Source organism: Dipteris shenzhenensis, chromosome 23, assembly GCF_047967505.1.
Source record: "Dipteris shenzhenensis isolate YYH24624 ecotype China chromosome 23, Dip_SZ_1.0, whole genome shotgun sequence".
Lineage (NCBI taxonomy): Eukaryota > Viridiplantae > Streptophyta > Polypodiopsida > Gleicheniales > Dipteridaceae > Dipteris > Dipteris shenzhenensis.
Window position 1 is genome coordinate 7,134,498 of NC_141618.1, and position 14,289 is coordinate 7,148,786.

General features: G+C 41.4%; 2 protein-coding genes across 10 annotated transcripts; one reads left to right on the forward strand and one right to left on the reverse strand.

The window, feature by feature from the left end:
* Positions 1 to 6,472: 6,472 nt before the first annotated feature.
* On the reverse strand, positions 6,473 to 9,720 carry LOC147886933 (uncharacterized). Of its 9 annotated transcripts, none has more exons than XM_087394766.1 (6): positions 8,630 to 9,720; positions 8,221 to 8,522; positions 7,857 to 7,919; positions 7,605 to 7,684; positions 6,800 to 7,251; positions 6,473 to 6,712 (listed from the first exon to the last, which is right to left on the reverse strand). In XM_087394766.1, exons 1-4 carry the CDS (start codon positions 8,694 to 8,696, stop codon positions 7,616 to 7,618), a joined length of 501 nt encoding a protein of 166 aa, XP_087250892.1. In that variant the 5' UTR covers positions 8,697 to 9,720; the 3' UTR covers positions 6,473 to 6,712; positions 6,800 to 7,251; positions 7,605 to 7,615. The 9 variants fall into 9 exon arrangements, 8 of the variants coding, with proteins under 8 accessions (XP_087250892.1, XP_087250891.1, XP_087250886.1 ...); XM_087394765.1 differs by having other exon boundaries at positions 6,800 to 7,254; XR_015543231.1 differs by having other exon boundaries at positions 6,800 to 7,254; positions 7,857 to 8,522; positions 9,264 to 9,720.
* Positions 9,721 to 10,628: 908 nt separating this feature from the next.
* On the forward strand, positions 10,629 to 13,180 carry LOC147886934 (kinetochore protein NDC80 homolog). Its single transcript, XM_087394758.1, has 4 exons — positions 10,629 to 11,877; positions 11,951 to 12,197; positions 12,343 to 12,474; positions 12,568 to 13,180. Exons 1-4 carry the CDS (start codon positions 10,712 to 10,714, stop codon positions 12,772 to 12,774), a joined length of 1,752 nt encoding a protein of 583 aa, XP_087250884.1. The 5' UTR covers positions 10,629 to 10,711; the 3' UTR covers positions 12,775 to 13,180.
* Positions 13,181 to 14,289: the final 1,109 nt, after the last annotated feature.

Genomic DNA, 14,289 nt, shown 5'->3' on the forward strand with positions numbered 1-14,289 from the left:
GCAATGGCAAACTTTACCTCTCCTTATGCAAATGCGGATTGACAATCCCAGGCTATACTGTGGTGTGAAGGTTAAAATGGGGCGATCTAGGATGTGATTGGTAGGATTCTATACTTTATGAACAAGAGCATGTCAAGATCCCCTTGTGAAGACCCCTTAGTGGAAAACAATTTGGACTAATATTATTGGGTTTAATTAATAAGGCTTATAGACGTTATGAAAACAATACCGACCATGGGAAAGATATAAGGGATAGGGCATCCTAGGATTAAAGACCCCTATAGATGACACTATATTGGGTAATGATTGGTGTAGTAGCTTTCTTACTATGGCTTTAAGACCATTATCAAGACCCTTATAGGAGGATACAAAAGGGGAACCCCACAGACTTTGGCTTACTTTTATTTGTTGTACCCTGGCATAGTAGCTTTCTTACTATGGCTTTAAGATCATTATCAATAAGCGAGAATGGGCAAAAGAGAATGCAAACAACACGCAACAGCCCAGTTCTGCTCGTGAGAGCCAAAAAGAGAAGGAGGAGCACTTGGAGGGGGAGGAAGTAAGCCAAAGGAGTGGCAAACTACAGAAGCCAAGTCGAGTGGTGGAGGAGATCGACCCTGCTTCTCATCTCTGTGGCGAGCGTTGTCCTCATGAGAGCCAAAAAGAAGCAAGGAGCAACTACACGAGTTTTCTCTTGTTCAAGTTAGATTACACCTATAATTATACTATAGTAGAGGTTGAATTGTCATTGGTCTTAAAGGTAATTTCCATGTGGCTTAAAAGCTTGAAGGTTTGAATCCTTTATGGCTTATATATGGTGGTGGTTTTTATCAATCCGCTTTATGATCTTCTCCATCGTTATGGCTGTTTTGTTCTTGATATGTGTGTTCTTCTCCATAATTGTGGCTGTTATGATCCTATGTGGCTATGGCTATGGCTAGGTCCTTTCTTGCTTTTCTTATCCTATGTGGCTACTATGGCCAAGTCCAGTCTATGGGATCTTGTTTCTGTGCCACAAAACATCTACTTAGCTTGCAACCTATGTGACTGCAGCAAAAATTTTCACCTTAGTTTGTTCGTCTTATGTAGCTTGAATCCTCCATAGCTTTGAACCTTAGCTACTACCGTCCACTGATTGATCATGCAAAAGTTTTTTCAAAGTGTCAGCTTTAAAAACCTTAAATCGAACCTTGTATGTTCGAAGTGCTTTGGTGACTATGACTCCAATTGCTATTACTGAATTGCGAAGCTCCTTCCTCCCAATTTTGAGAGCTGTTCCAAGATTTAAGGTGAGCATATAGTGCTCGCACACATCACCTCAAGATTCCCCAGTCTGTGGGATGCATGGTCCCTGTAGATGGCGAAGACCCCTACTTCTTTCAACATCAAAGGCTTGGCCTCGCACCGCAAATGCTTCTTATATGCCTTGCCTAGATCTACTCCAATTCGAGAGTTTTTGCTCTGCAGCTACTCTTACAAAAGAATGAGGACTTTGGTCCACTCTCTGTCATATCAATGTCTTCCTCGAATTGCTGACCCAGCTTGCAGTGCGCCCAATAGACCACACATGCATGTGTCCAATAAGAACAACATACACTCCTTTGTACATGTATTTCTTACTGGCTCATTCAACGTACACAACACTCCCTAGCTGCAGAATTGCTTTACCTATTGATTTTGCAGCACTTACGTTTGGTAATTTAATGGCATCCCATGATTGCAACAAATGTATTCTTGTTATCAAGCTTGAAGATCAACCTCGCACCTTTGTATCACGTACACGAAAGAGAATGCAATGGTACCCCACAACATTAAGAATCCAAAAAAGCTTCACCCATCTTGCACCATGGAGCCCGTAGTCATGAGTCGAATGATATGATTGTCTTCCTGCATAATATTAGAAGGGATGAACAATTTTGAGCATTGAGAGTTTGATCATCCAATTCTTCAGCTAGCTTTGCTTGCACTTTGCTCTCCTTTGGGGAGATGTAATCATTTTTTGAAACAAAACTATATGAGATAAGGCCGACAGCTTTGATTTCAACTCAGTGAAATATGGCTTGCCTAGATTGTTAGGAAAATTTGCGTACCATTGTACATAGATATAGCAATGGCTGTTGCAGTGAATGTAAGGGTGCCCAGCGTGCATATACCATTGACCCATAGTAAAGGATGGATATTGGGAAGGTATCCAAAATCATGATAAATCTAGACTTTCAAAGTGAAGGCGTGCAATTTGCTAATTTGCAACATTAAAAATAGAGAAATGTAGCCTTGATAAAACAAAGTTGGTCAACATAGAAGTGACCAAAGATTGAGGTGGAAAAGTGGCCTTGCTTGACCGCATTGAGACGAAGGGGCATCAAAGAATCTGAGGTAATTTGTTTGAGAGTAGAGCTCTTGGATCCCCTCATGGCTCTCCATATATATATCTTGAGCAACTAGGCCTCTCTCTTGAAGATACAATCAGCATGATACATACTAGGATTGGGCTGAATCTACTTGGATGGATGTGTGAGAATTGTAATGCAAGAAATAGGGATGAGTAAGAACGTTCATGCTGCTATTTGGATGGAGATGTTCCTAAGAATGCAAGCTATTGTATGAATGTCATTCCTCCCTGGTACTTGGGCTTGGTTGCACGAGAGTATGTTTAAGCAACCCAAAGAGAAGACACAACATGTCAATTGAAGCTCAATCTATGAACCCAGAGGTCAATGATCTAGTGTAGACCCTCGACGTTGCACAAACTGAATTTGGCATGGTTGATTAAATCGAATAATATAGTGTCGTCCTGATCGCAAGAACTCGACAAATTAGATTTGAAATCCTGCATACTCTAATGAAATGAGTATCATGCAAAGCCCAATTCAAAGGGCAAAGGTGAACATTCAACAAAGTTGATTCATAAGTGAAGATTGGCCTTACGTATCGATTCGAGGTCCAGCCTACATTGAGATTGAGTCAAACACCATGAAGCTCGCATGCAGTCCACCAAAGGCGATGACACAAAGAATAAGCATTGGACGATTAAGACAAAGGGGAAGGCTTAAGAGATCAAGCACAAAGATCAATCATAGCAAAGGTCTGAATGCACTGTAGAGGATTAGCTCGAATGATGGGGTCATCCTATATAGCCTTTAAGAGCCAAAAGCTTCAAAGTACTACATTTCCTTCCTTCCAAAGTTTGTCTCTCCTCTGGATTGTCATTGGCAATTTCCATCCTTCCCGAGTGCTTTTCTCTTGTCTTGCCTCTGCACTCTTCTCTTCTTTGATTCTTGGTGGTGATAATATGTTGAAATCCCCTCATCAGACATTATCAGATTCAGATGCGCATGCTTTCATCTTTTAATTGAATCTTAAAACATCACAGCCATGATGGATCGACGAAACGCCAAAATGTGTTTAGATTTGAAATGTTCCAAATTATCACAGCCATCCCAATATGTAAAACGTGGCTAGCCTGTTGAGTGACACCTCATTCTATTAAATAAGGAATATAAGATGGCAAGGTGAGTGTTTTGAACCCAACCTTATATTGTGGTCTCCCAAATGTAATTGGGTCCAAGTAGGCAACTATGTCAAGTAAGAAGAGATCATTGTGTAAAGAAAGTTGTATATTATTGCATGAAGCATCTTTAAAATAGAAGTTGAAAGAGGGAGTTAGTGTAGGTTGCAGCCTTCAGAATGTTAATATTATCATCCTTCAATTTAGCATCAATGGTTGTTATCTCACGATTAAGAGAGTGTTGGTCAGCTTCTTATGACGTCATGCTACTAGTAGTTATAAGTTTTAGGAACATGTGTTTCCTTGAGTGCATTGCACATGAAATTTAGTAGACTTATCATACATTGCACTAAGAGCATGGCAGTTTGTAGTCGGCATATAGCACTTTGCATTTCATACATGGCACATTGCATTCATCAATTAACACTTTGCATTCAGCATGTAGCACTTTTTTTATATTTTAGAACCACACGTTCCTATGGGACTGGCACACTCTCTCTAAAATTTATAAGACCAAGAAACTTGTGTAGATTGCAGAGATAGACTCCACACTGCTGAGCTTGTCGAAGACCTGAAACCAGAAGGGCAGAATCTAGACTCTTAGGAAAATAACTCTTCCTAGTACCTGCAACAATTAATTAAAGCGCACCACCATGGCACCCATTAATCGTTAGCGCTTTGCATGCAAATAACACTGTGGACTAATTAATTGTTAGCACTTTGCATGCAAATAACACCACACATACACCCCTCTCTCTCTCACGCACATGCAAGGTTACTTCAAAGCGGATAGCCTCTACTTAAACCTTGAGAGACTCGCTTATTGTCACTGATAACTCTCTATATTTGAAAGTTTCTTTTTTTTATCATGGAGTACATAACTATAATCTTAAACTAAAACTTGGGTCCTACCATTTAATGAAAATATCATAAAGAGAAAAAAAAGAACGAAAAAAAAACAAACATGAGACACGATACAAGGTTCTTCAAGACCTGATCCTCCCTACAAATGTCAGAGGTAGTGTTTTAATATTTCCTTTGTGATGTGCAAAGATTTACGCCTTTTGAAAATTAAAGCCCAATAAATACATAAATAAGACTACACTCACAAGAGCTCATAACTTATCCTTGGTTGCAACAATAATATTGTGTCGTGGATTGAAATATCATCCTTCAATCTTGCATACGTTGATTTTGAAACTTTGTAAGAATTTAGATTAAAGCAACATCGATAATATTTGAGTCTAATAGTATGAACTAAGTACTTTATTGTATTGGATAAACACTCACCGAGGCTGTGTTGATAACGAATGACAATGTCAATTGAGTGCTAAGTGCTCGTTTTCAACACTAGGTGCAAGATCTGAGTTTGTAGTTATTGTGAGAATTACCACTTCATCATTAGATTGTTAATTGAGGAGTTGTTTCAATAATTGGCTTAAAATGATAAGGGTGTATAGAATTGTCATCATACAAGATCCATATTGGGGTTGATATGTTTTCTTTGCCACATAGCATACATATCTTTCTAGTTTGCAAATGACTACACTTGAATTGGTCTTTGAAGGAACTTTGAAAGCCATGCAATGGCAAATCTATCTCCCCAAAGACCACCACATTGTATCGGAACATCGATTCATGTAAGATAAAATACGTGTTGAAACAATTTATTGCGTGCTGATTATTGTTGTACAAGTTCAAAACAAAATTTTGGATTGTTATAGTCTATAGTTATTCAAAGGTCATCCCATTTTTCAACATTTACGCGATTGTGTCAAATAAACACTTGCTTCGTGTGTAACCATAATGCATGCCCCCTTAAGTTCTGCTTGTGCAAGATGTTATGGACTGATTTGTTTGGGTCAATTTTTGTTGTTTTGAATGCTAGGCTCACCTTTTTTTTCTTAAAAGAGAAAAAAACTATCAACAGGACTACCTTTGCAATTTTAAATGAATCACTTTGATGTCCTTTTAGAAGCCATGCATAGCTTAGTAAAGAGAATAGAAAATAACTAAAACAATGAAGGTTTTGTAAATGACATCTCCTCTTAAAAGAAATTTATGCTATGAAGATGCAACAAAACCATCATAGAATCTCCTGGCTCACATTTTGCGACTTCAACAGGTCAGAGAGAATCTCCTGGCTCACATGTTACGACTTCAGCACGTCAAGGATAGTCATGACTAGGGAGCAAAAGAAGGTCTCTCAGCTGTCAAAGATGTAAAATAATCGGCCTATGAAGGGAACAACGGACATCTTCGAGCTCCCTGATAGGAAAGCAAAGCAAACTAGCTTGGATTGTAGCTGTGGCAAAGGTGTGATACCCAAAAGATCTAGTCAGTAACCTATAAAAACCCTTTTAGGTAATTGCTAAGGCTGTCTTTGGCTCGATTTGGTAAAATCCTCTTGCATTAGAACACATGACCACAATGAATTATAAGCATGCCACAAAAACAAAGCATTCACCTTCAAAAAGACAATGTGAAAAGACACAAAATGCATAGCCTGTCACAAATGAAAGCATGCTTACAAAGGAAACTGATCACATCACCAGGAGTGCATAATTGGATGCACATGATAAAAAATCATGCACAAAAATATGTTTTGACCCTTTAGCCCAAAGAGGGGTGCATGGTTGGACCTAAAACACAAATACCTACCCTGTACACAAAGACACAAGGACTGCTTCATGTTGCCTCATTCACAATGCTCTAGTACCCCATTATCTCATTTGACTTCAATAATACAACAATATTTGTCCCTCGCTATCGATTGCAAAACAATAAAAAAACCACACAATAGACTCTTGAAAGCCTTGCCTTAAATTGTAAAAGCTGTTAGGACAAACATTGAGATGGGTTTACAGACTAACAAGACAATTCCATGAACTCCCCAACAACCAATTAAAAAAGACAGCCAGTGAATCAAAACATCATCATCCATAAGATCATGAAAGTTTTTGAAAGACAAGGATGCAGGGAAACTTTAAATACTTGAACCTTCAAACGAGAATTGTTCCACAAGAACCTATAGAAACAGAACGAAGTTGGTATAATTTGTTACCTTTGAATTACATAATTGCCAAAAACATCAGTCATGAGTGTAAATGCTTGAGGAAGACCTCCTGAAACACCATTGCTTTCTCCTCTGAAGACAGAGTCTCCAGCTTTTGCTGAATAAATCTGCTGCCATGGTGATCGGCACTGAAGAAAGACACAAAAAACATGTAACATGTCCCATGAATCTGACAGTTTTGCCTCAAAACAATCACATAACATGCAGAAGTTTACCTGAACTCTACCACATGGCCAGTAATATCTGCCAGTTCAAACCTCCGAGTTTTGTTGTTCTTCAATTCTTCCAACAGAGAGGATCCTTGCAGAAGTGGTCCTACTAGTGCCCCGAAGAAAGCGATAGTTCCGCTCTTCCTGTCTCAGTGAAAGGGCTCCAGGAACTACTGGTGAACCAGGCAGCAGAGGACTTGAAATTGGAGAGCCAGCGTACCGCATGACGAACCCAACTCCAAGAGGACTGCCATAGTAAACTGGGCTAATGGAACCACTTTTGCTTCCCATAGGAACACCAAGGGAGCCGCTCCTTATGTTCGGCATGGTACCCAAGCATTGAGCTTAGCTGGTTTTTTTGCAATTCCAGAGGATCGATGCGACTGCCGGGTACATACACTCAAAGCAAAGAGGGGTCACTTCAAATTTACAGCATCACGTGCATCCTCAGCAAAAAGCTGCTGCAAATAAAGAAAATACAAAGGATCTGGTAAATGAGATTGCAGGGAGGTCCCTGCTTGGCCTGTATATTTATACCATTGCTACATGTCAAAACCTAGCCCACTGGAGGGCCCTGATATAGGTCCTCATGCACCCATCCCAGCCGCTAAGAAAGCCCCTCTTTGAAAGTATGACAAATGCACATTATTAAAAAGAAGTAAAAGAGAACTGAACGCATTATAAAAAATGAGAATATCCAATCAAATTTTGAACTTTAAAATAACTCCCAAAATTGGAGGAACTTCGATGAGACAATGTAACCAGTCAATCACTATCTTCTGATAAGCTTTTCAGTTTACAATGGGAATACCTGAATGAGGTCTACCAAGTTTTTTGGTCAACCACCCATACCACCACTTGAGAGGCCCAACAACCCATCAGCTCCCCGTTCTGCCCAATTATTTGGGACATGTCTAAGTAAACTTCCCATAGGGGATTTCTCAGCCTCAGACGACTCTATCTCTTCATTGTGAGTTGGGAGGACAGGCTGTGAAGAAAACAAAGACCTGCTATTGCTGTCATCAAATGATCGAAGTTTTCTTTCGTCCCCAAAGCCACTTACCGTAAGGTGCTGAGCAAGATGATAATTCTCTCGAGACACAGAAAGCTCGTCAGAGACTCCGAACTGTGAGAATCACAACAAGAACCAAACATCTTTGCAAAGTGAGCACGAAGACGGCCGAGGAAATATTACCTGACATGTTCGCTTAGGTTGAAGACAAGCGATAATCCAATGAACCATCACAGGTGGTTTGGACATAACAGTTTGTTGCTTCCACTGTAGCAGCGATTGCAACCACTTCCTCTATCTTGTGGGGCGAAGAGCGTGCCCAAGATGGTTTTGTCTTATTCACAGAAAACGTCTCATCTACAGAAATGGTTTCCAATAGTTGAAATACTATTCCTGAGATGATCGAAATGCTTACATGATTGGGCATTCTTATGAAGCAGTGCGATAAGTTATTGTTCATTGATGTTTCAAATGTTTCGGGAAGTTTTTCTAGGCTGGAAACCTGGAAGTTGAATGTGGAACATGGCTTTGAAATTCCGTCATAGCTACCATCCCCGAACGTTCCGTGCAGGTATTGCGCCGCCACTTTTGAACTAAATGTAAGGCAATTCGTAGCTCCAGTAGGGTGAATGTTCACTGAAAATTTGTTGTGTATAGAGAGAGTTGCGTCTGTGATTTTGTTAGACTTGACACAGCAAGCTATTTGGGAGCACTCTCCTGCAAATCATTCACAAAGCCACTGTGTTTATTAAAAAATACAACAGATCATAATTCTTTGAGCAAAAAACAGATCGTAAAGTTTCGGTATTTAGCTGCAGACAAACCTAACTCTTCTCCTACAGTTGACGCCGACAAAACTGTCCAAAGATCTATCGATAGAGAAAGTGCCATACATCAGAACATCCAACCATATCTGCATTCGCCGCTTTGGATGCAAGCGTGTAGAACACCTACGTTGACTGAGAGAGTCTCCCAATTTGGGTGAGCACTTGAGGGTGTGATTAATTCTTCTGGCTTTTAGGATTCTTGTAATTCCTTACTTGCTCGATCAACTTACCGAAGTATACTTGATGAATTGATAATCATGCCCTGTAGAACGCACATGAGCAAATCTGTCGCTTAGAATCGTAGAGCCAGTGGGAAATTCAACTCTCATCATGCCTCGTAATCCAACAACTAAAGATATCGACTCCAGCTAGACCAATTTGTCACTTTGTCTTGATGTTTTGCAACATCACAGGCAAGGCTTAAGAAATCAAAAGCTCTGGGGACAAGAATTTTACCCAGCGGCTGGCAGAAGGGGTGAAAGTTCCCCCTCCAAAACTCTCATGTTACAAAATAACTACATCGTTACAACATCTTCACCCATAGCCCCGAAAAAAATGATCAAAAAAAGAGAGAAGAATTTCACTAAGCAGAATACTTTTGCAAGAGATTCTTCTATTATGTGAAACTCACAGCTCCAAGATCCGTGCAACTCGGCATGCATATCTTCCGTTGAGGATGCAACTGTTCAAAGACGGGCTCTTGCATCATGAACTGGCTCCCAGATTTCCATACATATTGACGAGGAACAACATGCAGCTGGGACCCGTTGCTAGCTACTACAGAAGCATGGCTGCCTTCAAGGGCTGCCACGCTGGGGCGAGGGAGGGGCGGATGGGAAGGGGAGAGGGAGAAGGAGGCGCAGGGAAGGGGAAGGGGGCGCATCCATTCCCTGGCTGAGATTTTTATTCACCCTTCCACCATGGCCCTGCATTCGCTAGCTGGGAGCATCATGGCAACCGTCATTGCGACCCGTTTGCGATCGTGTGGTGGACTGCAGTGAGGTGCAGTGAGCGAAAAGCGAGCGCAAGTGCCGGTTCATCATCTTCTATCTTCACTTGTTTGTCTAGAGGGAAGGAGAGAGAGTAAAGGAGGGGATTACAGGCAAAACAAGCTGAAAATCTAGGCTAAAAAAGCCGAGACGCCAATTTAAAAAAATAAATAAAATTGGAAATTGAAAATCACAAAACTTGATCTACTGTCTCTAGGAGAGCTAGTGCTAAATAAAAAAGGTTAGAGATAAAAACAATGGTGGAGAGAGCGGAGGGCGAATTGGACAACTCGTCGGGAATTTCCCAGTAGCTCGCCTGTTAGAAGCTCAGGCCATGATATGAAGGATAGTTTTGGCCGATGAGCTTGGGTGTTGCAACACAGAGGAATTACCGTGTCTCTGCCATGCCAATGCTTGAATGGCATATGAAGCATGTAATAGAGGTGACCAAATGGAAACTTTGACCTGTGATTGGAAGATTTTATTTTTGCCTTTATTTTAAAGCCCAACCGAACCTTGGCATCTAATAAGGCGATAGATTGTCGCTTGTAACGTCCGATTCTTCTTTGCGTAGACCCAGCAACTTGTGCCATTACGGACATCGAGTTGCTCTGTTTGGAGAGACCTTGCAAGACTAAGGTCTTGAAAGCTTGATGGAGGAGCTCATCAGGAAGCTGCCAATTTGGAAAGACAAGGCGGAGAGGAGAAGTAAGCTTGACTCGTACAATTGGAGCTTCACTCGGACAATCCAATTGTAGGGGCAATTGTACAAGAGATGGAAACCCTCTCGAAAGATCCGACGTAGAACCCGAGATGTCTCTCTCTATCAATACAGAACTTGATGATCTTGATAGGTAGCGAAATCCATTGAAACTTAGATCATCGGCTCCTGTTTCCATCCCCTATGATGGTAAGTGGTGTTGAATCAACGAGTTAGCGCATCCGATAAACAAGAAACCCTGTGCTCTAAAACGTTGCTATAGTCTCTCAGCTGAGGTGCCCCGCAAAATGTTCCCGCTTCAAATTTTGAAATGAGCCTCCTCTTCCTTCATCCTCATCTTGATCATTCTTCCTTGTTCAATCTTGGACGATGAAGCCTCAACAGGCTCTTGCGCCTTGTTCCCCTTCCCGCCTCAACAGGCGCCCCCTCGCCATGGCTTCCCATGCTGCTCGTATCAACAAGCCTCCTCGTGTCAGCTCCGCGTCTGCCAAAGCCCCTCCCCCTCGTCCTAGTATCTCCCGTCGATCGTCTGTCATCTATGGCAAGGGCTCCCATCAGCCCCGCTCTGACCCCCGCCCCATCAATGAGAAGCCCTTCCAGACCTCCTGCATGCGCCGGATCGTCGAGTATCTCACCTCCCACGCTTATGGATTTCCTACCTCTTCCAAATTGCTCCCCTCTGGCAAAGAGATTCACAACATGATCGACTTCCTCTTTCGCCAGGTTGACCCTTCCTATCGATTGGTCAAGCTCGAGGACGACGTTCCTTTCTTCTTCAGAGTTATGGGCTACCCCTGCCAGATCAGCAAGAGTGCGCTCTATGCAGCAGGATCACCTCATTCATGGCCTAATCTTCTCGTCGCTCTTGTATGGCTTGTTGATTTTTTGAATTACGAGGAGGAAGAAGCTCAGCTACAAGGAGACGGGGTCATCGATGATGATTCCTCTGAGAATCTTGTTGAGTTCCTTCTCCAGAGCTACACTTACTTCATGCAGGGGGACGATGCATCCGTTGAGGGACTTGACTTGCAAATTCGCGAACAAAACGCAAAAGAGACCGAGGAGATTGATCGCTATGGTGAGGAAATTACGCGACAAATTGAGGAGGCCGATTCAAAAGTTCAATCACTAAAATCCGAGCCAGACCCCGTGCTTGTTCTTGAAAACAAGAAATCGAACCTGATCTCTGATGTCGGTAAATTCAAGGCGTTGATTCAAAACCAGACGTCTCTCAAGACGAGCATAGAGAAGAAGTTGGAGCAGCAGAAACGGCTGTCGGAAGCGAAGAATGCAGATTTGGCTAGGGCTACTGAAGAAAACAAGGCATTGGCACAGAGCATTACGGCTCAGTCAGTCAATGTCGAGGGTTTTGAAAGAATGACTAGGGAGCTCCAAAGGGTTGAGGATGGATTGCAGTCGCTTTCCACTTCAAGGAAAGAGAGGGAAAAGGAAATATGGGACATGGAAGAGGTGGTGGCGACATATTTGAAGAAGCTTGAGATGAGTGCGGTTGAATCGAACGATTTAGTTCGGAGGTATGTTATTGGGCCCTATGCTGAATTCACAAATTTACAGTTTTTTGGCTTGCACTAACAACATTGCTGTTAGATTGAAGCTTGGCAACCCTTTCGAGCTTAGCTTGAATCCCAGAGGGGAAACTGCGCAAGATGTATTAGGAATTGACATCAAAACACTCCTGAGGCCGCAATTAGCTGTATTACTTGAGGCCGAGGAAAAAAGCGCAATGAAATTGCAGAAAGAGTCAGTTGAAATGTTGAGACTGATACATGAGAAAGATACAGCATCACAGGGCAATAGAACTGCCTTTGCACAGCTGGAGTCAAAAACTAAGCAGGTTTGTTGTCGCTTTTCCAAATGGTCAATCCTTCCTTTCCTGCTTTCATTTGACGCTGGCATAAGGCTCATGATAAGAGTTGCTACAATTTGTGTTTAATATTGGTTTATGAAGAGTATCATTTACCATCTGTGAGGTGAAACAGCTTGATGTCACGCTCAAGAAACGAGAGGCAAAGCTGGAGGCATTTCTTGCCGAGTCCGAAACACTTCGAACACAGATGGAGGGGCATGACAAACTAAAAGCGCTCAAATTTGATACTGCAGAAAGACTAGAGGTAAAACAAACCATTTTAGAGGCAATCTACATTGATATTAGAAAGTACACATCTATGTAATGTTCTGCACTAAAAGCCGCTAAATGTCTACAGAGGGCCAACCAGGATTCTGAACAGTTGGCCAGCACTTGTGAAAGTGAAATCCAACAAGCGGCATCTGAACTTGTAGCTGTGAATGAGAAAGTTGTGAGTCTTGTAGAGCGCGTCCAGTTAGGGAACGCAAGGCTCAAATTTGAGCTAGATAAACTAGGTGATTCGCTGGCCAACAATTTCATCATAAAGCAGATGCAACTATTATGATTTCATGAACTCAGGAGCTTACAGGAGAGGCCCCCATTTTGGTGTCCAGTAGATCCAAGAGAACGTGATATGCAGCCAGAGACACGCAGGCTGACAGTTCTAGGGGTGATAGTCGAGATCTACAGCAGTGCTAGCAGCATTTAAGACTGCCACAACAACTTGGGTTCTTGGTGGCAACGGCTTGATGGAGCATCAACATGCATGAATGTTTTAATCACTTGGAAGACATGTAGACTTAATATACATTGAAGTCAAACATTGCTTGATAGATAGTAATGATCACAATCCGTTGCATGATGAGCATGAACTTATCTTCTAATAATCTCTCATAGATGATTGAGTGCTTGGCGTATGTATGTAGTAGAAGAGATACTACATACCTCTTGGATAAGTAATGGAAAATATTTGTGGAATCACATATTTTTGTCACTCAATTCTTTCTTTATTGGCCCTTATGTTGATAACCTTTTGATCGAGGAGATATCCTATTCTTGTTTTGTAGAGGTAACAGCTTAATATGTCCAAGCATATATGAGAAGGCCCAAGGAGTGAAAGTAATCATGCACCAAGAAATGATTGGACATGTTTTGTTCTCGCCTCCTTGTAAATAATTTTGCACAAGGAATTGATTGCTAATGTAATCATGCATATAATAAATTTTATTTGTTTTTGTCATTGATTAGTTTGCATGCATTGATAAGGCTTCTACTTTGGTTTTTTTATCAATAGAATGTACTTCAAGGCAGGCAAATGAGCCTTGAAGCTTCCACAAGAAACTTTCGATTTGGTCTATATGCAAAAGTACCCTTAGTGTATTCCTTTGAATGATGATTTGAATTGATGTTTGCACCTCTTTTGTAAGGATTGAATTGACTTATGCTTCTTTGTTGCAAGGAGTTGCACTCATCAAGCAAAAGATACCTTCTCGTATCTTTGATTAGATTGGTCTAAAAAGGGAAAGTGCTCATTTTAGAAAGCTCTATACATCCAAGTTGACATAAAACATAAATGACAAAGAGCTAACAGTTGTGGACATACTCCTTTACATTTCACATCATACACATAATCAAAGATTCATCATTGGAAAATATAGCCACACAATGGAATGGTGGTGTAGAGAATATTTTCCAACATTTGGCGACTTCGATTGCCCACGATCATCTCGAGCTTCAAATTAGGTGGCAATGATAGCCTTTGCTTTGGCCACAAGACCACTTGGATCCCATGTTAGGTTGATAAATTATGAGATCTATGAGAACATAATTAAAATGGGCTCACTTAGATCTTATAAATATTGCGATCTCAATCCATGATCTCAGGTGGAAGTAGTTGGCCATAGATTTGGGCTCTCTAGCCAAGATTAGCTCCTTGTGATGGAGTAGTTATGGTGTGGCAACATTTCATGGAAAGGAGGCACTTGAGTAAAGAGTTCAATCGGGTAGGCTCCTCTCAATCCTTCCCTATACCAACCCCTAAGTTTAAGATTGATGAACTATGCATGGCTTTGAATTTAAG

Coding starts and splice junctions, on each gene's coding strand:
- LOC147886934 (XM_087394758.1), top strand. CDS start 10,712: ATGAAGCCTCAACAGGCTCTTGCGCCTTGTTCCCCTTCCCGCCTCAAC. Junction 11,878..11,950: donor TCGAACGATTTAGTTCGGAG/GTATGTTATTGG, acceptor CATTGCTGTTAG/ATTGAAGCTTGGCAACCCTT. Junction 12,475..12,567: donor ATACTGCAGAAAGACTAGAG/GTAAAACAAACC, acceptor AAATGTCTACAG/AGGGCCAACCAGGATTCTGA.
- LOC147886933 (XM_087394760.1), bottom strand. CDS start 8,696: ATGGCACTTTCTCTATCGATAGATCTTTGGACAGTTTTGTCGGCGTCA. Junction 8,523..8,629: donor AACTGTAGGAGAAGAGTTAG/GTTTGTCTGCAG, acceptor AATGATTTGCAG/GAGAGTGCTCCCAAATAGCT. Junction 7,920..8,220: donor TCATAAGAATGCCCAATCAT/GTAAGCATTTCG, acceptor TGATTCTCACAG/TTCGGAGTCTCTGACGAGCT.